The 24,548-nt window shown below is 48.9% G+C and overlaps 7 protein-coding genes across 7 annotated transcripts; 6 read left to right on the plus strand and 1 right to left on the minus strand.

Moving 5' to 3' along the window:
- Window positions 1-120: 120 nt before the first annotated feature.
- ONS95_014868 (uncharacterized protein) lies at window positions 121-2,331 on the plus strand. Its single transcript, XM_058508549.1, has one exon. The coding sequence runs from the start codon at window positions 570-572 to the stop codon at window positions 2,172-2,174; it is 1,605 nt and encodes a 534-aa protein (XP_058356236.1). The 5' UTR covers window positions 121-569; the 3' UTR covers window positions 2,175-2,331.
- Window positions 2,332-5,547, plus strand: ONS95_014869 (uncharacterized protein). The gene is made up of 3 exons (XM_058508550.1): window positions 2,332-2,837; window positions 2,889-3,817; window positions 3,871-5,547. The coding sequence occupies exons 1-3, from the start codon at window positions 2,754-2,756 to the stop codon at window positions 4,133-4,135; spliced, it is 1,278 nt and encodes a 425-aa protein (XP_058356237.1). The 5' UTR covers window positions 2,332-2,753; the 3' UTR covers window positions 4,136-5,547.
- Window positions 5,548-10,151: 4,604 nt separating this feature from the next.
- ONS95_014870 (uncharacterized protein) lies at window positions 10,152-10,655 on the minus strand (the record flags this gene model as incomplete). Its single annotated transcript, XM_058508551.1, has 1 exon — window positions 10,152-10,655. One exon carries the CDS (start codon window positions 10,653-10,655, stop codon window positions 10,152-10,154), a length of 504 nt encoding a protein of 167 aa, XP_058356238.1.
- A 2,417-nt stretch (window positions 10,656-13,072) lies between these two features.
- Window positions 13,073-15,954, plus strand: ONS95_014871 (uncharacterized protein). The gene is made up of 2 exons (XM_058508552.1): window positions 13,073-14,458; window positions 14,508-15,954. The coding sequence occupies exons 1-2, from the start codon at window positions 13,244-13,246 to the stop codon at window positions 14,754-14,756; spliced, it is 1,464 nt and encodes a 487-aa protein (XP_058356239.1). The 5' UTR covers window positions 13,073-13,243; the 3' UTR covers window positions 14,757-15,954.
- Window positions 15,955-16,731: 777 nt separating this feature from the next.
- On the plus strand, window positions 16,732-17,944 carry ANT1 (ADP/ATP carrier protein; the record flags this gene model as incomplete). Its single annotated transcript, XM_058508553.1, has 4 exons — window positions 16,732-16,835; window positions 16,938-17,485; window positions 17,535-17,772; window positions 17,821-17,944. The coding sequence occupies 4 exons, from the start codon at window positions 16,732-16,734 to the stop codon at window positions 17,942-17,944; spliced, it is 1,014 nt and encodes a 337-aa protein (XP_058356240.1).
- Window positions 17,945-20,108: 2,164 nt separating this feature from the next.
- On the plus strand, window positions 20,109-20,530 carry RPL29 (60S ribosomal protein L29; the record flags this gene model as incomplete). The annotated part of the gene is made up of 3 exons (XM_058508554.1): window positions 20,109-20,115; window positions 20,286-20,440; window positions 20,495-20,530. 3 exons carry the CDS (start codon window positions 20,109-20,111, stop codon window positions 20,528-20,530), a joined length of 198 nt encoding a protein of 65 aa, XP_058356241.1.
- Window positions 20,531-22,257: 1,727 nt separating this feature from the next.
- Window positions 22,258-24,190, plus strand: VTS1 (Flap-structured DNA-binding and RNA-binding protein; the record flags this gene model as incomplete). Its single annotated transcript, XM_058508555.1, has 3 exons — window positions 22,258-22,765; window positions 22,814-24,109; window positions 24,162-24,190. The coding sequence occupies 3 exons, from the start codon at window positions 22,258-22,260 to the stop codon at window positions 24,188-24,190; spliced, it is 1,833 nt and encodes a 610-aa protein (XP_058356242.1).
- Between the last annotated feature and the right edge of the window lie 358 nt (window positions 24,191-24,548).

The following is a 24,548-nucleotide window of genomic DNA, read 5'->3' on the forward strand; positions in this document are numbered from 1 at the left end:
CTGGTCCACTCATCTGCACCAGCTTTTCGCACCTCGGGGTCCCGGGTCAGGTCACTCCAGGCTAGGTAGGAAAAACACCTATGTAACTATATCCAATCCAGCCTAAGACAAGTCTGGAGAAGAGGAGAGGAGAGGAGAGGAGAGGAGAGGAGAGGAGAGGAGAGGAGAGGAGAGGAGAGGAGAGGAGAGGAGTGGAGGCCCAGAAGCACGATCAACATAAATACCTGGCATAAATACCACCTACCTACCTTACCTACCTCCGTAGCCTGTACCTAGACCCAGGTAGGCACAGTGCAGTGCGTCGCCCGCATCTGCCACACTATTACTTACAGCCATCCCTCTTCACCATCCGCGTCAGCGTCATACTCGTCCTTACCTCCCTATTCTTTCCTTTTCTTGCGACTGCGACATTCCTGGCTCCTGACGTAGCGGTTGCTATGCTATGCTTTGAGTCTGACCAGCTTGGCATTCAATCTTAAACGACGACGTACTGTATTCGCCCCCGTCAACAGAGCCCAGCCAGCGAGCGAACCTTGCCCAGACCGAAACCAAGCGTCTTTCTCAACAAGATGACTTCTCCCACGAACCCTGCGCCAGGGCAATCTCATGCTTCAGAGCCTTTTCCTGACTTGAGCAATCCGCCTTCTCCAACAACAGCAACAGCAGTAGCAGCAGCAGTGGTTACGCCTCATCGACCAAGTGCAGGAATCGAGCAGACTCGTATTCGCCAGGAATCCTCCACATCGACACTTCAAGGTCGTTTACGAAGCGCTTCAAAGACGTTCCAAGAATCGAGTCCCCCTACTGGGTTTATGATCGCCAGCGGACAAATTGCATCATCAATTCCAACACTGTCTGAGATCAGGAGAGGCAGCTACGGCAGTGAAGGCTGGTCAGGAGAGGGGCAGATTGTTGAAAAGCAGAGACGTGAAAGCCTCACCAGACGAGGGAGTTCGCAGACCGGACAGAGTTTGCCACGAAGGAGGAGCTCGAACAACATCGAAAGTGCTCGAGAAGCATCGGGTCAAGACGTGATCCCGCAGACTGTACCAGAGGCTTCAGAAGAGTCCGAGCAGCAAACCAGCGGCCCAATCCAGAGCACTTCGATGTCAAATGGGACAGCGAAACGGGTGGAGGACAAACCCTTGGAACAGCGGGGGAGCAACGATACCAGTATCACGAAGCCCGTCCCTTCGAAAGAGGGCGTTCAATATAGAACAACGCCATTCGAAAATGGCTACGAATTTCCTCCAAAGCACAAGTGGACCGAGTCTACCGTGATCTTCCTCAAGGCAGCATGGGGGTTTTTTATTACGCCAATTGGATTTCTCGTCGTCATATACGGTCTCAACATTGTAGCATGGGGTGGAATGCTGTTCTTGCTTCTATGCAATGCCGCCCCAGCTATGTGCAAACCGACCTGCAATGATATTAACTCTCCTCGTCGTATCTGGATTGAAATCGACTCCCAGATTCTGAATGCTCTTTTCTGTGTTACTGGTTTTGGAACCATCCCGTGGAGATTCCGTGATCTCTACTACTTGATGCAATATCGCATTCAGAAGAAGGAACTCGGTCTCCGCAGATTGGCTGGTATCAACCGCGGATGGTTCAGACTTGGTGGTTCACAGGAACTCCCAATTACTCTTGGCCCAGCAGAAATTGACAACGAGCTTCCCAATACACCAGAGAGCTGCATTCCGTTCCCGGTCTCCAAAGTTCCGGATGCACCGCTTACTGGCAATCGAGCACCACCCACCGCCCTCTGGAAATTGGATTTTGTTATCTGGTCCATGGTCTGGAATACCTTTCTCCAGGCCGTCCTCTCTGGATTCATGTGGGGTTTGAATCGATATGACCGACCGTCCTGGAGTACTGGTCTTTTCGTCGCCCTTGCCTGTATAGTAGCAGCATGTGGTGGAATCATGAGCTTCATCGAAGGAAAGCATGTCAAAGCTATCGAAGGTGTGCCGGTTTCTGAGGCTGACCGAGAGCGGCTGAGACGTGACAGAGAGATGGGGATCACTCACTATAACAACATCAAGGCTGAGAAGCCGAAAGAGAAGAAGGGGAAAGGAGAAACAGGTGGACTCTTCAAGAGAAAGCAAAAGGACCCTAAAGTCGCTCAGGTGGACAGCTCGATAGGTGAGGGATCTTCACAGACTGCCAAGTAGTGAGATGGCTTTTGGGCTTTTGTATGAGAGACGTCTTCTGTATAATTTGGCTTTGGTCACTGTTTCTGTTCAAAAGTATATATGAAGGAATGGCGTGACATGAATTTGCCTCTGGCAATAACAATATCATTGTTTTAATCATTTGGATAGAACCTCTAGGACTTCAGATGTGACATGTCTTATTTTGAATCACTCCATTGTCTGTACATCCCTATTGGCTCTTAAAAACGGGGGACACATGGGAGCAAAGCAGCAACGGCCAGAAGTTGTTTGATGTCAGCATCCATGGGTTGCTCCGACCACCCCGCTTCCCCCATCTTTTAGTGTCTGAATTAACCGCGTATTACAAGCTCATCCTATTTATTTGTGGCACGGGGTGTACCTGGGAGGCTGACATGACTCGGCAATTCGCCTTGGCATTGATCCCGACCGGAACAAAGGGACCACAACCACTTCAACCTCGACATTGTGATAAAGGAGCAGTGTATCATAGCGCGTCCTCCGTGCTGTCTCGAGCTGTATCTTCTGCTGGACAACACTTTACTATCTCTGGAGCGCAGAGTACCAGTAACCATCAATATGGCGTTCAAATTCCTCATCCCATTGTTGGTAGCCTTGATGTTACTCACCGGCGTCTGTAATACGCTGCTCACCAAGTACCAGGCAAGCTGATCCTGATAGAGCAAGCTATGGATAATTCTAATAGATTAATAGGACAACATTTGCGTACGAGATTGCGATAGCCCTGACCCCAAGAAACGCAAGCACTTCGAACAACCAGTCATTCAGACTATGCAAATGTTCATTGGCGAGATGGGCTCGTGGCTCTTCGTCGGTGGATTCTCCCTCTACCGCCGATACATCACGAAGAATGCAACTGCAGAAGAGAATGGCTATGCTCCAGTGAACACGCATGATCATGGAGCCGATAACGATGCCTCGAGCGTGCACTCTACTACACCCATAAACCCCGCATTGAAGGCGATGTCGATAAAGGAAGATCGACTGCCGTTGAAAGGCTGGAGGGTTATATTGCTCAGCTTGCCTGCTATCTGTGATATCTGTGGGACGACTCTTATGAATGTCGGACTCCTCTTTGTGGTTCCGTCGATCTACCAGATGACGAGAGGAGCATTGGTGCTCTTCGTAGGGCTATTTAGTGTTATCTTCTTGAGGAGAAGACTGCATCTCTTCCAGTGGTTTGCGCTATTCACGGTCGTCATTGGTGTTGCTATCGTTGGGCTGGCTGGAGCACTGTACAAGGACGACAAAGCCGCCAAGGCTGCTATATTGATGGCTAGGGAGGCAATAGTTGCTATTAGCACCACGGCGAGAACACCAGAGGCTCTACAGGCAATCATTGGCGTGTTTTTAATCGCTGGAGCACAAATTTTTACTGCTTCTCAATTCGTACTCGAGGAGTACATTCTGGAGAAGTACGCTCTAGAGCCATTGAAAGTTGTTGGCTGGGAAGGCCTGTTTGGCTTCTCGGTCACGGTCCTAGGCATGCTAGTTATGCATCTGGCTGTTGGAAGGACAGCAAAGGGAAAGTATGGATATTTTGATCTTGTTGAGGGTTGGAGACAGGTCTCTCACTATCCAGATATCAGGACATCAAGTATCCTGATTATGATCAGCATCGGGTAAGTAGTCCCCCCAAATATTACTTCCTCTTTCAAGTGCTAATCCATAACAGTGGCTTTAACTTTTTCGGTCTCTCGGTCACCCGGACTGTAAGCGCCACTGCTCGTTCAACCATTGATACCTGCAGAACGCTATTCATCTGGATTGTCTCCCTCTTCTTGGGATGGGAATCGTTCAAGTGGCTACAGGTCCTCGGTTTTGCTTTATTAGTATACGGAACTTTCCTTTTCAATGGGCTGGTTCGTCCACCACTTCAGCGGTGTGTGGTCAGAGACTATGAAGAGCTCTTGCCTGAGGAGCCGATTGAGCATCAGTAATCATGAGCGACAATGCGTCTAGAGCAAGTTTTAGGCATGGGAGTGGACTTTGGAGCATGGGGTGGCGTTTGTTTACTTAGGCGGCTCGTTCTAAATTTCCATGACTTGTCTCTTCAGCCCTCCCCACTTGTCTATTCCATTTTTGTTGGTTCATGTCGGTGAGAAAGTTCAGCTTAGCATTTGCCCATTCACATCCACCCGAGAATACCAAACTTGTCGCGTGCGTGTGCTTACTGCTTGCAACTTCCTGAAGCGGTACATCCGCCTAAGCTGCGCGTTCCTGTGACGCAGTTTTGCTTTCACTCCCAACATTTCTCTCGTGCTAGCTTCTTCTCTGCACCATCAATTCAGTCGCAGCACTTCAACATTTCAAATCTAGCATCAGCTTGTCTGAGTTCTCTGTTACCCTGGCCGATCCAGCCCGTGCAACCACCTACCATGGGAAACGTTAAGCTCTTGGTGGCCTGCCTCTGCCTTGTCTCTGTGCCCACTTAGTGCCTGATCTGTGGTCACTCCGGGCAGCCAAATCACCAGATAACCTTGATTCGTGTTGAGAAATATGGTTTGCGTCGCTAGTTGACAACATAATGTTGCTATGCTCACCACGAATGAACGGAGTACATCTCATGGGATTGGGCCGTACCAGGTGAAGACATGGAGTGAAAGAGCAGGCCTGCTTTGCTCTTCCTTTGATCGAGAAAGTAAATGACTTGGAAGTAGAATGAGAGGTGAACATGAATTTACAACAACTTGTCGTGGCCCAGGGGCTGGTCCTCCTGACTTTGTGCAATTAGTTGCAACAGAACTCGCGACAACAAACAACTCTTTCTGACAGAACCATTTCAACAGTACCGCCAAATCTATCTTCAATTTGAACCAGCATCATTCTCAGTGACACTGTGTTTTCGACAGGCATGTCCTGTATTCCAGAGCATCTAGCTCGTGGGTCTTCAAACTGGAATCATGGATAACCATTCCACTACCGCGCACAATCCTCTATGTGGTCGCAGGCTTCAACTACGGCTTCACCGATGTTTTGGACCGCCTAGACATCCCCAAACTGGTAACCAATATTTTCAATCGTTAGTGAGGCTCGGTACATTTCAGGCCACATCCATCATATTGGCAACATAATGGCGGAGCTCAAGTCCATCAATTACCACGACTCTCACCATCTATTAATTACAAGACGGAGCATGCGGCAAATCAGCAGGCCCCTGAGTACATGGTTCAGTAGAGTTAAAAAGTCGTATTCTCTGCTTGATCAAAGCTACATTAGGCTGGCAAGTAAGGTTGTCAACACGTCGAATTCGCTCATGGGGAACAATTGCCTTTTCAAGTGTTAGATCTGCTTGGAATGAGTCTCGGTGGTATTTTAACAAGCCTAAGTGCAGACGTGTCCTATTGGCAAGAAAGACTATGACTTATTACAGGCGGTTGTCCATCCATAAAGCATTGCGTGAGGTCAAACACTTGCAAAAGCCCAGGCATGTCCACATCATCCAGCTCGTGTGCATTTGGAAGGCAGAATTTCTCTGTTCTTCTCTACTCAGTAGCTGATTGCGGAATGAAGTCCTTCTATGATCAGGGATCTGATGCGAAGGTGCAAGGTGCCAGGGAGGTAGGCAATGCGAGAGATTAGGAGTTGATTACAATCTCATCCAAGTATACCGAGACTCGATGAATTGTGTACTGTTTCTGGCAGTTTTTCAAGTATCTCGTGAATGCTTTTTATACACTCTTGCTCTACTAAGCTCTGGAATATCAAACCTGGTCATATTCTTGTTAAAAAGCACGACTCTTACCTCCACGGTTATCGAGCGTATAATGCTAACTTTGGGATATCGAGAAACTTTCTAGTTCTGGACTATAGCCAGACTGATACCGGGATCCCTTCGGATGCCTAAGCATTGTGCCCCGGAAGTTTGGTTCCAAGACCTTCATGGATGAGCAGCCGGCGTCTTCTCAATGGGATGTGTTCTCATCGAAATGTTTACGATTTTCTCAGGACATGATCTTCATGAGTTTGGGGACTTCTGTTCTCAGGGCTCGGAACATACCGATGCAACTCACGCGGCATTGAAACAGACCTTTGAATGCGCCGAGAACATCCAGACGAAGCTCAAAGAATAGCATCTTGTTTCAGACTTTCACACCCTTATCACCTGGCTAACTAGATGGGCTTGCCGCCACGGTTTACATGCTTGCTGAGGACCCTAAAGAACGGAATCTCCCTCACTTTTGGTTATGCTGTGGTGCAATTCGAGCAGTCTACCAGAAGAGTAGCATCTACCGTCCCAAGCTCGATGAAAAACTAGAAGTGCAGAGAAAATCTTAGCAGCATTACATCGCGCAACTAGTACACTGCTGGGTCTCGTATACCAAACTGAATGTTTGCAACAGATTTCAGTCATCTAAATCGTAGTATAGTATATTTCCTTGACGTGTACAAATCTAATGTACAGCACACGTGCTGGACGCGGCGTTCCTACATGGTGAAAGGCTATGGCTTTGTTCTGCTGAGATCACCTCGGGCAGTTCATTATAAGAATCTAGGAATGTGAGATCTAATTCATGAAATAAACTTTGAATGTTGAGATCCGATGTCCCCGGGATCTGAAACGATTTGGGTAGGAGTTCTATCGTGTTTACATGACGATTAGTCTTTGGGTCTTTTTAGGCCAAAGCGAGGGCGGTATCGCCCTCGAACGCCAGGACTCATGTCCAGTGGCTTCAATCTAATGCAAAGCGAGAGTGACTTTCGGAATTTCAATCGATGTCCAGCCAAATCCCATGAACTATACCCACACGATAGATCAGACGATCTACAATATTTCGGACCTTCGATCCACGTGCCACCATCGCGATGGACAGAGAATTCTTAGAAAGTTGAGCTTCCATAAAATTTGTTGAATTCACTCAGACTGATGTGGGTGCACGAACCCTTAAACATTAAACACGCAGTGAACTGTCTGAGATTGTGGTTCATAATCTGGAGGCTCAAGCTACCAGGCCGTTCATCGAGCTTGACCATTGATTATAGAGCGAATAGGATGTAGAAGAATTATTTTAGATCTTGTTTTTCTTTCTTATGGATACCATTCCTGAAGCAGGTGTGTAGATGGTGCTGTTACACGTTTTTCGTGCTTTGGTTGTCATTTTAAGCGAGGCGTGCAACATAGCATGGTAAACAAATGCCTTAAACGTATGGAAAACTGCTTTGACTAGGTATGGCGCGAGGACTTCGTTGTTGTTTTTTCTATTCATGAATAACTTCGTGCTCATATTTTCAAGGATGCCAGTTGGCAATAACTTAGAAAGTGGGAGGGAAGTTAGAAACGAACAAGGCTAGGTGCTGCGGAAACGAAACTGGAAGATGGATCTTGAGAGCTGCGGTATCTTAAGAAAGCAATTAAATCGGTATTTGTGGCAGATATAGAAGTTTTCAAGGTTGAAGCATGATTCGGGCTGCGGTTGCAGGGAGCAAGATGGCAAGTGAGAATGGTTTGCCTTCCTTTGAAGCTATTCGACGTTCAATCAATGCCTGTGTGGATGTGGCACTCTCATCCACCTTCCTAGCACGAGCCTAAGACCGAGCGATAGCAGTAGAAGAGACGTACCCACCGGTTAGAAAATATGAGATTGAAAGCTGGACTTCTCTTGGCAGCAAGAACTCACATTGCATGATGGCGAATCCCACGTTTTCTACGAGTTACAATCATCTTATTTCCAAAGGGGAACTCAATCGGTTACTGGATGCGTCAATTAGCCGGATGTGGAAGATAGTATAGAGGGCCTCAGGCAGCATCCACAGACTCTCTTTATGATGATGGTGATTTTAACTTACAAGACCGGAATAAAGACAGTAATGGTGCTCTTCATACAAACCAGCGAGATGATGTTGGTTGCCTGTCTTCAATCTATTGTTAGCTATTCCCACGTGGTGGCGTGTAAGTCTTGGAAGCCATGGCCCGCATTTTGCCAGGAGTATTAGGACATATTCTACAATAGCTGATTTATAAACGATCGTTAGAGCATTAGTAAACAAGCAGCAAATATTCCATGTAAGCGGTTTTCGGTTATATGTTAAATACCTCTCTTCTCCAACGAAGTGTAGACCGAGTGCCTTCAAAGATGAGAATTTATTGGGACTTGGGAACTAAGCTTTGCACTGCTACTGAATAACAGTTTATTACTCATTCCAAGGCTACCCACTGATCGGTTTTTCAAGAGTGTAGAAGCCACGGGTTGATTGTAAAATAGCGTGCACTGTGCTATCTGGAAGCTGAGAGCTAGGAAACCAGGCGGAGGGGGCAATTGATAATCGCTGAACAGTTGCTGTCCGGTGTTGGAATTTGCAATTGATTTCAGCTTCAAGTTAATAACACAGATAGTGGGATCAATCCTTTACGTTAGACTGAGACGGCACAAGCTACTCCCATTTTAGCAGCTGGCGTGTTCATGTTGTCAGAAGTAAAAGTGGGAAGGGATCAAAAAGGTCAAAATTCATATAAGACAGTGCTATCTCGCCACCCTCTAGCGGTATCGACGTGCAACGCCCACCATCACCATATGACGGAAGGAAGAGAAAGAAAAACAAGAGTAAGCCGACGGAAGAGCTCCATGCAAGCTGAATCTTTCAGGACTTGAGTTTGTCAAGTATAGGCTGATTATTTTTCATAATCTCGCGCTGCTCCATTAGGCTCGCTCAAGGAAGCAGAGGGTCCAATGCTGTTGCCAGAGGACTTTCCCATCAACATGCACTCGACTGGAGGACTGTTGCGAGGCGGCCTCGATGAACGAAGAAGAGAGTCACTAGGAACACATTCTTGGCGTTGCATTCAATTCCAGGGAATACCAAGGTCAGGCGAAACATCCACAATAATTTCGATTAAGACTGGTGTGATTGGACATTAGTGTCTGCTTCCAACGCTTTCTCTTGGATATTGGTGGTCGTATAGCTCGCTGCAGGTAACACGTCGCTCTGTCGAGTGACGACTTCAGATTCACGGAAAAGAGACCTGCCTCTCATGTCGCTCAGAGCGGCCTGATCCATCAAGTTGCAGTTCCCGTCCATTCCCAAGATCTTTGAAACAAGAAAGTTGCTGGGATCATTCCAGAAATTTAGATAGCTTTGTTGAGCCTCTAGCTGTGCAATGACAGCACATGCAAAGGAGCACTAATTCCGCCACACCCAAACATTGGCCAGCCGAATTTCGAGGTTAGATAAGCGGGACACGAAGGGGCCAAAGGGGTTGAGGCAGTCTCGTAGGCCGATATTGGAACCATGACCATGACAAACACTTGAAAGTGCAACTTCTGATAGCGACAAGGGATTTCATCCGTGATCGGTAACTAGGAAAGGGTATCATGACTGGATCCAGATAGCACGAAAACAAAGTGACAACGAGCGAAAAAAGCAAAAGTGATGACGCCTTACTTTTGAGGAAACCACGGTGTCATCCTCAGCAAGCCAGAATAGAAGTCTCAAAGATTATATTGAGACATGCGACTAAGGCTTCAACCCTTTGAACGATCGGAAGCGCCTTTGGCTGAACGGAGGCAGCGCTATATCACGTGAGACAGTCAAAGCCTCCGAAAGCCGACTGAGCAAGTGTAGGCACGGTACCAAAATAGCCTAAAGATACTAAAAAGACGAGCACGAGGTTCCTGGTTGCTCTTGTTCATCTTAGTCGGATGTTGCCGACAGGAGAGAAGTTTTGAGGCGTGCTTTCGTTCGCTCGTTCGTTTGGCTGCTTCCCATACACCGCCCGCCAGAATGCTTTGAACATGCTTCTTCTTTCCCGATATATTCCACTGGCGGAACGGTACTCGCGACAAGCGTAGAGCTTTTAAATTTACCTGTCAAGTGCGGCAAATGAACTGGGTTTGGCAATAGAGTTTCTGGTCACCCGATAGCTCCAAAACGCCAGTCACGGCCCTGCAAGTCTTGGGCTGGAGAAGGAGGCGTTCGAGTCTGGTAGGCGAGCCAGTTGCGCTGATGCGGCTCGATGGCTTAGCTTGACGGTTGATATCGAGCACCAATCGCCGATTGCGGCGCAACATTTTCACTGGACACCAACCACGGCTGGAGGCTGCTGAATCCGTCTTCTTGCAGATTTGACTTGCAAGCCAGGCCAGGAGCAGCAGGTGGAAGAGCAGAGCGAGAAGGTTGCCGGTACGAGAAGAGAGGGAGCGATGATGAGAGCGAGCGAGCGATTGCAGAGAGAAGGTGATGGCAAGAGATTATCAGCATGAAGAGGCTGTTTACTGCTTCTGATGCCCGCGGCTTTGGAGCATTGTGGCGTGGGGCTGATTCTGCTCCTGCATTGAACGGCGGCCGCAATGCAGACCTGCAATAATGGGCGAGAGACCGTGCCGACAGATATCTTGACCTCACAGCGGCCATGCTTCTTGGACAAGTAACGGTGTGCGGAGAGGGACCCAGTCTGAGATGCAGGCCGCCTGACAGTGCCGCCTCGATAGAGTGGGCATCGGTAGGTAGTCGTCCCCATGACATGCCATGGCGTCGCCAGTGAGGGCGTTCCAGAGGTCTCAATCAGAGCTACGATGAGATGGGGATGCAAAGTGCAGTGTACGGGTAATAAGTCCAACAGAACAGAGAGGTTTTGAAGATTCTTGTCAATAGCTAGCTCACCGCCACGACCCCACAGGGCCACAGCCGTCCTTGTGTCTCGCAACGGCTTTCAAATCTGACATGAAGTCAGCTAGTGAAGGGGACACAAACGGGCATGCTAAGCAGAGAGGCTGAACTGAGATGGTTCACTGCCAAGGTGGAGGAGGCCAATTTATGGTTGGTCGATCGCTGGCGCTGCTGCACACCTCGGACTCATCTTACTTCTCCGTCTTATTCTCATTCTCATGCTAGAAGAAGGTTACGAGTACGGTGCTGCTGGATGGATTCCCGGGATTAGAATTTGAAGAGGGAAAGAAGCTCATCTCATCTCATCACATGGGTAGATAAGAAGGGAAGGGAAGGGAAGGGTACGATACTGTTCCTACCTTTGTGATACCTTGTTGACACCGAAAAAGCTGGTAAAGAAGAAGGTTTTTAAAAGCTAGCGGCGGAGAATGTATGAGCAGAGGAGAGAGAGGAGGCCAAGTCTATGAAGGGAAGGGCGGGGGAGGGAGGGGGAAGGGGAAGGGGAAGGGGAAGGGGAAGGGGAAGGGGAAGGGGAGAGGCTCTACTACTGGTGGGAAGAGACCACGAGTGCAGTGAGCGCAGTGCAGCGTGCGGCACTTTCAAGGCGGGCCAGGGGTCCCAGGACAGACGAGCTGGACCACGGCTGATTGGACGTCCTCATGGATCTTACCTAAGGTAGCTTGACGCGACCCTGAATCCCTGCTTGGTGAGGCGAAGCGAGGTGAGAGGTGAGTGAGGCGAGTGAGGCTGTGAGCAGAGCAGAGCAGTGCTGTACTGGTAGAGTACTACTTGTACAAGTACTACTGTACTGTACAGTACTGTAGTGAAGGCAAGCGCTACAGCAGGGGTTTCCCCACGCGTATTTGATACAGTAAGATACCTCCTGGTAAATTTAATACCCTTACTGTATTGCGAGGGGTGGAGGGACGACGAGGGGACCTTTGACTGGCTGGCTCTGCTCCGCTATGCCATGCCATGGGACGACTTGAGAGGTGCAGGTGCAGGTGCAGGTGCAGGTGCAGCCAGCGCAGGTGAACGACGTGCCTCTCTCATCCACTCTTCTCTGTACTGTACTTCATGTAGGCAGGTTAATTACCTCAGGTGGGAAGGAGTTCTTCCTGGCTTCAGTGGCAGAGGACAGGACAGGACAGGACAGGACTCCGAATCGCAAGCTTGCTGGCTGTGCAGGACATTATTGCAGTGCAGTCAGTGTCGCGTCGCCATTCATTCACTCAGAAGTATCGCCGTATCGCCGCATCGTTTCATTTTGCCCCGCTGTGCCTTTTCTTCTTTCCACTAGGTACCTAATTTACAGTACAATAGAGTACTGTACATAATTTACTTCCGTAGGGTAATTTTACCTCCTCAACTTGTCCTGTCCTATCCTATCCTATCCTATCATAATCCTGTCCTCTCCCGTCCCATCTCTTCCTGCTCTGCTATCTTCTCATTTCATTAGTAGACTACCTACTGTACCATCTACACACCGCACCTACCTGCCTACCTATCTCGACCTATCTATCTATCCACCGAACTTCACAACCTTCACTCTTAAAAATCTTCATCCCCACCTCCCCTCCCCTCTCCTCCCCTCCCCTCACCTCGTCCCATCTCAGACCAGCCCAGCCCAGCCCAGCCCAAGGCACCTCAATCACCCTGATCCGATCAGACTTTCGGCTTCCCGCTGTCGACTGACTTTCGCCGCACAATCGTGCGCTACTGGCAGCATCGTGCGCCCCGCCATATCGCTCACCGTCCCGACGCCGCGAGAGGGACAAACCCACAAACCCACACACAAACCCAGCAAACCTGACCCAGTCTAACCCAAACATCCTCCACGCCCTGGGCCCTACCCTACCTAGCACACCACACCACACACCATAGGTACACCACACCAGACCAGTGACACCACGCTACGCTACGCTGCCCTGCCCTGCCCTGCCCTCTGCCCTCCCCTACGCCAATCACTCCAGCCTCAGGGCCCTGTTCTGGACCTCTCTAGTGTTTCCCCCGCCTTTCCCACAACTCAGAAGTTAAGTTACCTAGAACAGAAAGGAAGGGGCTCGGGGGGCAGCATCAAGTCAGGAAGTCAGGGAACAATCCTTGCCTGCGCTGCTGCTGGTCTGCCCTAACAAACTTCCTGCCCATCCCATCACCCTCTTCCCCTCCGCTACACTGCACTGCACTGCACTGCGCCCGCTGCGCTTCGCTGCGTCGCGTTCTGTCCAGCATCCTTTCCTTTCCTTTCCTTTCCTTCCCACAGCAGTTGCTCTCCTCCGGCCTCCGGCCTCCTGCCTCCTGCCTCCTGCCTCCTGCCTTCCTTCCCTTCCCGCGGTTGCATGGTCCCCGCTGGCTGATTATGCTCTGAACTTATCCGCCTCGGTTCACAATCACCGCCGCAATCCTCTTCTGGGGTGCTTCCGATGGCCATTTGAACCCTAAGTATGAATTCTGTCGAGTCCATACGACCTTCTACTCGCCACGAATTCTACGACCCAGACGATGTTGGTCCGCGAGACTCTCCACAGCTCAAACCCATGAAAATAAACTACATGCCATCTCCGAGTCCGCCGCCCGCTGTCCCTCTCCCACCACTCAGTGCAGAGTCCACTCCCGAACCAGCGGAGGAAGGTTGTCGCAAACCCCCTACACGATCGAAGCCACGTCCGAGTCACGGCGATGCTGTATTAATATCATTCATGGCGGACGGAAAACATGTTGATATTGCGCGCGACGCTGGAGAAAAACCGTTGGCATCAGAAATTGAGGAGGACGAATTGCCGATGAAGAGGGGTACAGAAGTCGTGGTCTCGAACGTGGGGGAAAATGACGATACTATGGCCGTGGTGGAAGAACCTGTCGCGCAGAAGACTGCAATCACTTCCGATATATTGGCTGCTATGCAAACTCTGGCTGCGGACGCATTGAGAGAAACCGCGCGACATAGCCCAGAGGAGGCGCAAAGGGTCGAGCAACCGGAAAGTCCGAAATTGAAGGTCGAGCAGCCTCAGACTGAGTCGGAACCTATGGAAGGTGTCAAGGCAACGTCGGTGCCGTCAATTCCAAAACTCTACGTGGATAGACTATCGCCAGCCTCACACTTATCACCCGACAGGAGACATGATGCGGTTGTGTCTTCACCCGTCGCAGTGGGAGAATTACCACCAATATTACATCACTCGCCTCAATCTAGCTTGACAAATGGAAATGGGCCTAGTCAGATTACGTTGCCGTCGATTTCTGACCAGCTAGGAGATATAAATCATCTTCCAGAGCCAGTTCCAACCGGCGAGAGTGCGTTTTCTCAATCTCCACCTGGAAGACCACCACAACACCGATTTCCACCTGTGCCAAGCCATGGATCCCCACCAAAATCTCCGAACGATATATTCCAACGGAATCAACTACCTTCGCCTGGTCGCTACTACCCCGCGTACGCCAACCGGAGACATTCCCAGAGCAATGGTGAACCTTCACAGTACCAGAGTCCAACCGACCATAGCGGAAGTAACACAGAAACTCCAGCATCAGACCAGTCAGGCTCAACTCCTGGTGTGTCAGTAACGAACCGTATGAGTATCGAGGGGATTACAAACCCCCAGATCGGAGGTTACCAGTGCAATTACCAAGGCTGTACCGCCCCACCATTTCAGACACAGGTAAGCATGAAATCGGCCTCTGTTGCATTCCTAATCTAACAAAGTCAAGTACCTCTTGAATTCTCACGCGAATGTACATTCTCAAAATCGACCTCACTACTGCAGTGTGAAGGGATGTCCCCGAAGCGAGGGTGGGAAGGGATTCAAGCGGAAGAACGAAATGATCAGACACGGCCTGGTTCACGATTCTCCCGGATACGTTTGCCCTTTCTGTCCTGATAGGGAACACAAATATCCCCGACCAGACAATCTTCAAAGGCAAGTTGTTTCCTGCTTAATGGACTTTATTACAATCTAACTCTAAGCAGACATGTTAGAGTCCATCATGTAGACAAAGACAAAGACGACGCTCAGCTCCGTGATGTCTTGTCACAGCGACCAGAAGGTCCTAGCAGAGGCCGCCGGCGACGAGGCGGCACTTCATGACCATCCGTATGCTACTTGGATTCAACAGGCATGCGTCCAACTGTCAAACCGAGTAGCATTAACATCAGTGTCTGATGTTGAAACATGGTGAAAGTGCGTCATCCAATGAAAACATTTGGGATAAAACAGGATCATCTGTGATAACCTGAGATTTACTGACATGTTCCGAATCGGAGACTGATGTCTGGGGCATGTGCGATTTTTTGATTGGCGTTAAGAGTGAACGGCAGGAAGGAAAGGCTTTTGGGGATGTGCAGTGACTAATTGATTGCTTCTTCGTCCCCGAAGTGGAGTTTTACGGCGCTTGGATTTTATAGGTGGATTCCCCCGAGGTTCGATTTATACCAGAGATGTGATGCTATCAATAGCAAGGGTATCTGTGTGCTGGGCTGAGTGGGCGTGGAGGGTTGTTACCTGTTTCTTTCTTCTTAAGGCACCTGAGCGGTGCTGATGAGCGATAAGGCCAGACTACTGAGATGGATCGGGCTGGTATGGGTGGTGTCGTGTGTTTGTGTGTGTGTTGAGCTCGCAGCCAAACAACAAACCACTGTCGTTCACTAAGCGGACACTGGGTTTTCATTTGGTTTGCTGAAAGTTGGAACTGGATTTCTTGTCCATACATTGGCCACTTACGTACCTTGAACGATTTTGAATAAGATGAGATGAAACGACATAAGCTGAGATGAGATGAGATGAGAACGCTTGGAAGGTGAAAAGAGCAAACGCTATCCTCTCCATGTCCATCTTTCTTAGCTGTCCTCCAGGGCTGTCATGTATGATGGCAGGAGGCTACCGACGATAAGCGACCCAATGAGGAAGCTAAGCTCGGCTGCATGGGCAGCCAGTGAGACATCTAGACTACGAGTTCCTCAGCTTCTGTTGTGAAGAGGTAAGTCAAGGTGTAAGTTACTTCCTATATGATCACGGGCCACAGCTAGGTCAGATCCGTACTGTTTTAGAATACCAAAGGCGGCGAGAAGGCACAGTGGCGCTTGCTAGTGTAAGTTTCGGAGTATTGGAGTTCTAGTAGTAACGTGATAGAGATAATAAAGAGCTAAGGTACCTACCTACCTACCTAGGTAATTTGAAGTATGTTGGGGGTCTCGTCCCTCATATGTTCGAGTGATCGACGCAAGAAAGAAAGTAGACGTACCTTAGACATAAGAGGGTGATAGCGTCTTAGGCGGAATCTGGATCACGGCTGCACATGCAAACAACGATGGTCACAACTGCAGGCGTTGCTCAACATCTGGGGACGGACATGACAGGACTCGGGATGCCAGGCTTCTTCTACCAAGGTATGTCTGTACAATACCTCCAGTCTATCAATGTAGAAGGCGTGGAAAAGCAAAGAAACATCGACTCTCCACGGTTGATGGTACAGTCAAGGCAATGCAACCATCTGATAGCAGCCTGGAAATTGATAAATACCTACCTTACTGTCTCGTGGGGCCAGCTGCAGCCCCACAGCGCACGCCTGCACCTCATTGCGTCGGTGCCGCCTCCAGCCACGCCCACGCCGGTGTACAGTATCCATGCGTCACAGCCGAGGTTCGCAACATCCTTCGGTATCAAGCCGTGATGCTTCCGGCCTTAACTCTCATGCCTTTCTCCTTCGCCAACTCCCATTTTTGCTGATACACGATTTTTCGAATTGGCGCTTTCTTGCTCTTCTTTCTGTGCACCTTGTATATCCTCAAATCCACATGCTACCGCAATTTTGAACAGCCAAAACACCCCTCACCTGAGGCGATATCTCGGCTTCAGCTACCCGGCAGCCAGGGAAGGTTGAATCTCTCCCAGCGTCGAGGAAATCAGCGTCGAGATTCCTCTTTCCGCAAACCAAAATGGCTGGACAGTCGAAGGAAGCAGTGATTCCTCCGTGGGGTCTGGCAGTTGCTGGGGCCACAGGTGCCGTTATTGCCAATGCTATGGTGTATCCCTTGGACATGTAAGTTTGGCATCATCTCAGCTGAAAGAGCTCCAAACCTTGCTTCTGTGTCTGCGACTCTGTGAGATAGAAGTCCAGTAGCTAATACGTCACCCATTTCAGAGTTAAGACCCGTCTTCAAGTTCAGGAGAAACGAAAGCCCACCGATATTGTGACTGCCAGCGATGATGTTCATTATACTTCAACCTGGGATGCGATCTCGAAGATAGTAGCAGATGATGGGATCATGGGGCTCTATAATGGAATGAACGGTGCTCTCATCGGTGTTGCATCTACAAATTTTGCATACTTCTACTGGTATTCGGTCGTCCGGACGCTGTACCTCGCACAGCAGAAACTACCGACCCCTCCAAGCACAATAGTCGAGCTGTCTCTCGGTGCGGTTGCAGGTGCTGTTGCACAGGTGTTTACGATCCCGGTGGCAGTGGTGACTACCCGTCAACAGACGCAGAAGAAGGGTGAGAGGAAGGGAATGATCGATACGGCCAAGGATGTGATTAATAGTGAAGATGGATTGTCGGGGCTTTGGAGAGGGCTGAAGGCTAGTTTGGTGCTGGTGGTCAACCCCGCTATTACATATGGCGCATACCAGAGACTGAGAGAAATTATGTTTCCTGGAAAGCTGAATTTGAGACCAGCGGAGGCCTTCCGTAAGTGGACTTGAGGTGATCTATAGAAGCCCGCTAACTGTTTATCTAGTACTGGGAGCCATGTCCAAATCTCTTGCAACCATTGCCACACAACCTCTGATCGTTGCCAAGGTTGGGCTTCAGTCAAAGCCACCGCCATCCAGGCAGGGGAAGCCATTCAAGAGCTTTATTGAAGTCATGCAATTTATTATTCAGAATGAAGGTCTATTAGGACTCTTTAAGGGAATTGCCCCTCAGATCACAAAGGGTCTCTTGGTGCAAGGTCTTCTCATGATGACCAAGGAACGGTAAGCAACAGCTTGAATCCAAGAAAGACGACCACTAACTTATATCAGCATGGAACTCATGTTTATCATTCTATTCCGCTACATGCGGAAGATCCGGGATGAGAAGCTCAAAAAGGTTGCAGATATGGCAGCAGCAAAGGCAAAAGAGACGCTGCCTTTGGTCACAAAGTAGAAGCTAGACGTTTAGAGCGGGTTTCTTTATGGCTATTTGGCTGGTTTCCGGGCTGGTCTGGGTAGGCTTGCTTCTTGGTTGATAGAGCTGGCCTGGAGTTTTGTAGATAGGTGCGATAGGAGAAGGAAGTATGTACGAATTCATGACTCGATATTTGAGTGAGTTGTGTTTGGGATCTGTGGATGGGTTTGCTTGCTGTTTATATATTTCTTCCATCAATGGTTCCGTACATCAGCATGGGTATATCATATCAGTGCTGGAGACGTATATTGAGCTTTTAATACAACTGGGCTTTGAATGCTTCATTGTCAACTACCAGGCAAGTAGAATGAATCTCCTCCAAAGTCATAATTATGCTTGTCAAGAGCTGTCAGGTCAGTAACAACTGCATTCAGGCATGGTTGGTGTATTATACTAAAAAAACGCAGCCTTCCTCACCAGGGTGAAGATGGTGCCGTGGCCTCTGGTATCGCAGATCCAGTCTCGGAATGAGCTCTAAAATATTGATTTCCTGTGTGGGTGACAGGAATTCACCTATGTCAAGTGTCTTCGGATGCCACCGGTGCTTGGTAGACCTCGTCTCAAAGAATTCGTTAAAGAAGATGTGAGTATGAAGGGTCACCAGATGACATTGTGTATTATAGGCACGCTCTAGATTGGCAAATGCAGAGAAATGGCTCTGGTAATTTATTTATTGTTGACGCTTTGGAGGCATTCACTCCTCTCACCTTCTTTTGCCAGTGCATGGAATTGCTCTGATAAATTTACTTTCAATGCTTTGTTACAAATCTGCAGCATTTCTCAATTCTGTTTTCCCAGAGCAGGTAATGGCTCTGATCTTGACTTTTTTCTACTTTTGTAGAATCCAGTAGCCTTTGTAGTCACATTTGAAAATGTAGAACGGTACCGTGACCCTGATTTCAGATTTGCGAAGGTACTAGGGAGCAAGTTCTTCAGTATCTCTACTTGCGAAGGAGAAAAGTCACGACACTGAATCAAAGTACAGGAAACTCTACTGATGTGGTTGGGAAGCCTTCGAAGTGATTGCAAATCCGAAGACAGTGAAGCTGAAGTGGCGAGATTATCCCGGTCTGTATACTGGAAGCCAGTGCCTCTTTGGAATAAGATCTGCTAAGTGCAGCCCATATCGTTCCGCCCACACTCTGTCTTGGATTAAAAGCATATCTACTAAAGATATAAGTATGTTTGAAGATGCGATTACTGGCAGTAGAGCCTGAGTCTCTTCTTCAGGATGGCAGCTCGGTTGACGTGTGGTGTCAACAAACGTGTCGCTTACGACGTGAATGCTACTCCAAAGCCTTCTAGCTAGCTGGAGGGAACCTGTACAAACTTGTAAATAATCATTCAATGAAGGATATAAGATGCTCTCAGTATTTATGAGATTAAGCGTTCCTTATATCTCTGAAAAACTATTTTCACACAAAGTAGAGGATATTCTCCGATTTCACTCACCTCTGCAGGCTTTCTGAGGGTTTAATAAATTTCTATGACACTCATGCCCTCGATCATTACTACTATTTCAATGGCGCTTTTTGAACAGGAAGGGACCAGTGCTAAAATAATAAACTTTCATCCGATACTTGTACTGCACAAACTTCTGATAGGGGATAGCTCGTTGTAGACCGATTTTTCAGAATGACACTTGTCCAAAATCAGCCACTAGCATTGGTTACGTTGGTAACTTTGGTAATTTTGCTAACTTTGAAGAAATACCCACAGCCAGCAGAGCAAGCTTTGTAAGACAGCCTCCGTATGTGAGTCCATGTTGGGTGGCTAGGACTGAGCTAGGGCCCTAGCTAGCAAGTACCTGCGAGCATGCAGCCACTCGCCGTGCAAGGTCTAAATCCAACTAGGAACATTGAGGTCAACTAGAGAAGGAATGAACAGCATATTTGTGAGCATATAACCATGAGCAAGGAAACGTACATAGGTAGTGACGTACCTAGGTACCTCTAGGTGATGAGAAGTGTGAATTCATCTCACGTGACCGCACGTGAACATCAGCAGCTGGAACTTTTCTGGTCCACTTGTCTCGCTAAGCACGGCATCCGCACACTGCTGCAAATCAGCCAATTCAACGTCCGACTCTCAACTTCACGACACTACAACCAAACCTCGAGTCAACTCCTTGAGAACCGGCACAATGGCGAGTAAGTTATCCCAGTCTTCCAAATCGATTAAGTTCGATCTGCGAGCGCCGTCGACAAAATTGCTAGCAGTTCCGTAGCATTGCTTCCAGCTCGTGAAGATGGACGGACGGTGTCGACCTTGAATCAGGAGTTCACTTTTCTCGACTTGATCTTTACTGATTACCTGATAGAGTCTAAGAATAGCAGTCAACATAACCAGTCCAAGAAGGCCCACCGCAATGGTATCAAGAAGCCAAAGACCTCGAGATATCCATCACTGAAGGGTACCGACCCCAAGTTCCGAAGAAACCACAGACATGCTCTGCACGGAACAATGAAGGCCTTGGTACGTTTACATATCTGCGCGCGCAGCATCGAACCATACTTACGAATAACATAGAAGGAGTTGAAGGAGGGAAAGCGGGAGACGGCATGAATTTCATAACGAAGGTTCTTTCTTTACGGGATTTGGCTGTGGAATCGCATTGGCAAGGTCGCATTGTACTTTGGGGCGAATCGACATGAGCAACAAGGTGCTCAGGGCGGGTAGATCAGACTCACGAATCAGCATGAGCAATATCGTACCAAACCACGACATTCTTCGACAGTCGCCTCTTTTACTATACCCCATATCCTACCCATACCGCGGTGAAGCGTGAGCGATGAGAGAGTACAGAATAACAGCCATCTGTGTGTACAGCTTTAAGAACTCTTTCAATGTTCCTCAGCTGAAGGTTTTTATCTTCGTGGCAAGATCATCTTCCAAACCCCTTCATTACCAAACACCTCTTCCTCCATACTTCCATGAGGCAATGGTGCATGAAGATTGGGTTACATATATTACTTGTGGGCTCGTTGGGAAATGCGTCGAATTTTTGCTGCAGCCAAGTGGCAGGCGTTCGTCAAGCTTATTACTGACAAAGGCGGCTTTTAGTGAGACGCAAATACGAGTGAGGAGTCTTCTGGGTACAGACAAATGTAGGCAACTATAGCCTGGGAAGTTTCGATTACTACATAGGATTCTACGACGGGATGCACCAAAGGCTCGCCACATCTCCTACGGGCAAGAGTGTTATGTCGGATTTCTTCTTCACCTGAGACTCGCATATCTGCGCGGCTCAGCGCCTGGCCGGAATTCCGATTTGGTGTGCTTGGTTTGCATGCATCGCTGAGTCCTCAGGCCAGTTACACATGCGACCTTGGGAGATAAAATGTAATCCAAAAACATATGAATTGATGGCCTTTCTGCGGTCTTCCTGATACAATGACATATTATCCCACGAGATCTTCACACTAAGGTAACAACTGCATTGATACGTCCTCCTTGTCTGTTCCCAACCGTATGCTGGGGACCCCATACGACAGTAAGGCTGGTGGACGACGCCTTTATGATCCGAACTTCCGCGGAAAGTTTACAATGGCGACACCGAGACCGAGGACGAGACTTGCCTGAGCATATTGAAGACAGCCGTTCCATGACTTTGAAATTTACCAATAGCACTGGTAGTGATTGATTGTTTGGCATAGAATAATCAGGGCTGAACAAAGAAACTAGCCTCGAATCCGGTCACCCTTCAGTTTCACTTTAGGACAAGGACGGCTTACAGCATCGACCTTCCTAGGCTATCTACTAAAAGACAGCCCATTCTTTTGCAATCTCAAAGCCTCACACACGACATCAACCCAGTTCTATCGCTAGACGCATCCCCTTCATTCCATTCTGCTGTAAGTCGCTCACCCTTGGATTGTCCTGTCAACTTGTCCGCAGCCTTTCCGACGGAGCCCGACTCTGAACCCACTTTACTCTTCACCAAGCTGAGTTGACCTCCTGAAGCTGACAGCTTCCCCACCAGACACCTGCAGCAGGCTGCTTTATTTCCCGCGAGATCGAATTGGATCTACAACCCCCATACGCCGCTCCTTTACTTTTGCAGTCACTATTCTTGGATGCATTGATCGGGGTCCTTGATACCCTCGTTACGAAACGCCGCATCCACAGGCCGCAAACTGCCCCGAGTGCTGTTTAATTCCTCGCCGGTGCACTGACACTTGACACCGCGTTAGATCTGAAGCCTCGTTTCAGAAATTCCCGAGACACCTTTCTCTGAACTCACCTTTCTACACAGCATCAGCTTCTCCAGCTTCCACAGCTTCAGCGCTATCATGCTCAATATGTCTGCCGTGGGCAATAGAAACAGCACTCCTGTCGAGTCGAACAGCTCCTCCCTTCGACCTCCACGCACTGGTGCCATAGGTTCTAACAACCATCATCTTCGTGCATCTGCAGACATGGCTGCCTTCTCTGCCGCTCCTTCCTCGAGACCAATCCGACCATCGTCAGACTTCTATGGAACTCAACAAGGCCAGGGACAAGGAGGAGACAATGATGCGTCAGACAAGATAGCTCAACAGTGGATTGCGGACATTGACCAGTATGAAACCACATTAGAGGAGATGGCCGCTGCAACTCTTGATCAAGACTTCAAGGATGAGTTGAGCGCCATCGAGCAGTGGTTCCGAGTGCTGAGCGAAGCTGAACGTACTGCTGCTCTTTATGCTCTCCTTCAACAGACAACTCAAGTCCAAATCCGCTTCTTCATCCAGGTCCTGCAGCAAATGGGGAAAAATCATCCAATGTCGGGAGTTCTGTCCCCTGCAAACTTTGACAAAGGTTAATACTGACCCTTTCAAGCCGAGTCGTAGCTAACATCATGAATAGATCCTATGTCGAACCGCCTCAGCGACGCTATGGGCAAGCTCAGTGTTGATGGCTCGAGGAACTCTTTGACCCGACCTCCCCCAACTCCCGCTGCGAAAAGACATTCTGGACTTGACCCATCTACAATCAACGCTATGTTCCCTGATGCTGCAGCCGCTATTGCTACCGAAAAGGCGAAATTCACCCAGCAAACTGGCGCTCCACCATCGTCCAACCGGAACAGTGCTGCCTATGACCCTCGATCGTCCCTCACAGCACCTACAATCTCTGCCCCAGCCGATGGTGACAACAGTGGAGTTCCACCTTCCCCATGGGGTTCTCGTAGCAACGACCAGGCTTCTAGGCCCAAGTCTTCGTCCGGACAACCACCTATGGGCCAATTCATGCAACCAGCTCCATCCGCTGCTCTTCGTTCGCCTTCTGGAGGCAAGATCACGGGAAACACTAATTTACAAAACACGACGATCTCTGCTCCAGACAACCAGGGGCAAGATATGCCGCTTCTTTCCCCTTACAACGCCGGGAATGGTAACTGGGCTTCGATGGTCAACACTCCAATGGTTCCGAGTTTCAACCAGGGTGGTTCGTCACAGGCTGACATGGTTGCAAATGCTACTGCTATGAAGTTGGCTGCTCTCTCAACAGTCAACAACCGATTCGCTTTAGATGACGTTCGCAAGTATCGCCGTGCTAGGTCGAATGATGGCGGACAGGGTCCCCTCTCCCCAGGTCTTCAGAGCAACATGCCAGGTGCCAATGTTGTTATGATCAACGAGCATGGTCAAGTCCTATCAAGAGAACAGATCATTGCACTTCAAGCTCAGCAAAACGCCGCTTTCGGCCGACGATCTCGACCCAGTTCGCCAGGTTTGGCGATGCAAGGTGGTGGTTTCGGCCAGATGGGCTTTGCTTCGCCTCAGAATAATGGTTTCCTCGCGGCTTATGACGGCACTTCGCCGCTCATGAATAACGGCATGGGATCTCTTAATGTTGGCACTTTCGGTATGGGTGGAGGGCATGAGGGCTACGTTTCCGATCACAGTGATATGAATAGGGGTAGATCTCCACGCGGTAGACGTGGTAGCTCGAAACCTCCGGAGGATCCAACTGACCCCAGCTTGCTTCAAGACATCCCCAGCTGGCTGAGAAGTTTGAGACTCCATAAGTATACTGAAAATCTCAAGGATATGAACTGGACTGAGCTAGTGGAGTTGGATGAGAAGGCTTTGGAGGAGAGAGGCGTGAATGCTCTCGGTGCCCGGAGAAAGATGCTGAAGGTCTTCGAGCAAGTCAAGGGTAAGAATAATGCTTTATAACCGTATGCCATTCGATGCTAATAAATAAATAGAAGCCAAGGCGGAGGGAAAACTTGCGTGATGTTGGCTGTCAGTAAATCGTCGAAACATTGGGAAAATCGTTGGGTTACAGGTTGTGCTGTGAAATAGAGGATATGCAAACATCGACAGGATATGGCGCTGGTATGCCTACATATACATACGCCCCTGTAACATGTTGCATGATATACTAGAATGATTTGCATGGTCCAAGATGCTCTTCGCGGCTTGAGCAAGGACATTGGAAACGGGTAATCATCAGGTTTTCATGGAATATTATGAATGTATTTGTGGTAAAACGTCAAAGTCTTACAGCATGTACCCTAGCAGTGACATTGAATCACGAGCCCTTCCTTGGGCAATCCTACCTATTTGGTATTTCCAAAGCCGAAGCGTTCACT

Source organism: Cadophora gregata (assembly GCF_030347475.1).
Source record: "Cadophora gregata isolate MNR1 chromosome Unknown scaffold_9, whole genome shotgun sequence".
Classification (NCBI taxonomy): Eukaryota; Fungi; Ascomycota; class Leotiomycetes; order Helotiales; family Ploettnerulaceae; genus Cadophora; species Cadophora gregata.

What these genes read in the sequence shown, in the direction of transcription:
- ONS95_014868 (XM_058508549.1), top strand. Translation starts at nt 570, where the DNA reads ATGACTTCTCCCACGAACCCTGCGCCAGGGCAATCTCATGCTTCAGAG.
- ONS95_014869 (XM_058508550.1), top strand. Translation starts at nt 2,754, where the DNA reads ATGGCGTTCAAATTCCTCATCCCATTGTTGGTAGCCTTGATGTTACTC. An exon ending in CGCTGCTCACCAAGTACCAG is followed by an intron (nt 2,838 to 2,888) that starts GCAAGCTGATCC and finishes ATAGATTAATAG; the next exon opens with GACAACATTTGCGTACGAGA. An exon ending in CTGATTATGATCAGCATCGG is followed by an intron (nt 3,818 to 3,870) that starts GTAAGTAGTCCC and finishes AATCCATAACAG; the next exon opens with TGGCTTTAACTTTTTCGGTC.
- ONS95_014871 (XM_058508552.1), top strand. Translation starts at nt 13,244, where the DNA reads ATGAATTCTGTCGAGTCCATACGACCTTCTACTCGCCACGAATTCTAC. An exon ending in CCCCACCATTTCAGACACAG is followed by an intron (nt 14,459 to 14,507) that starts GTAAGCATGAAA and finishes AACAAAGTCAAG; the next exon opens with TACCTCTTGAATTCTCACGC.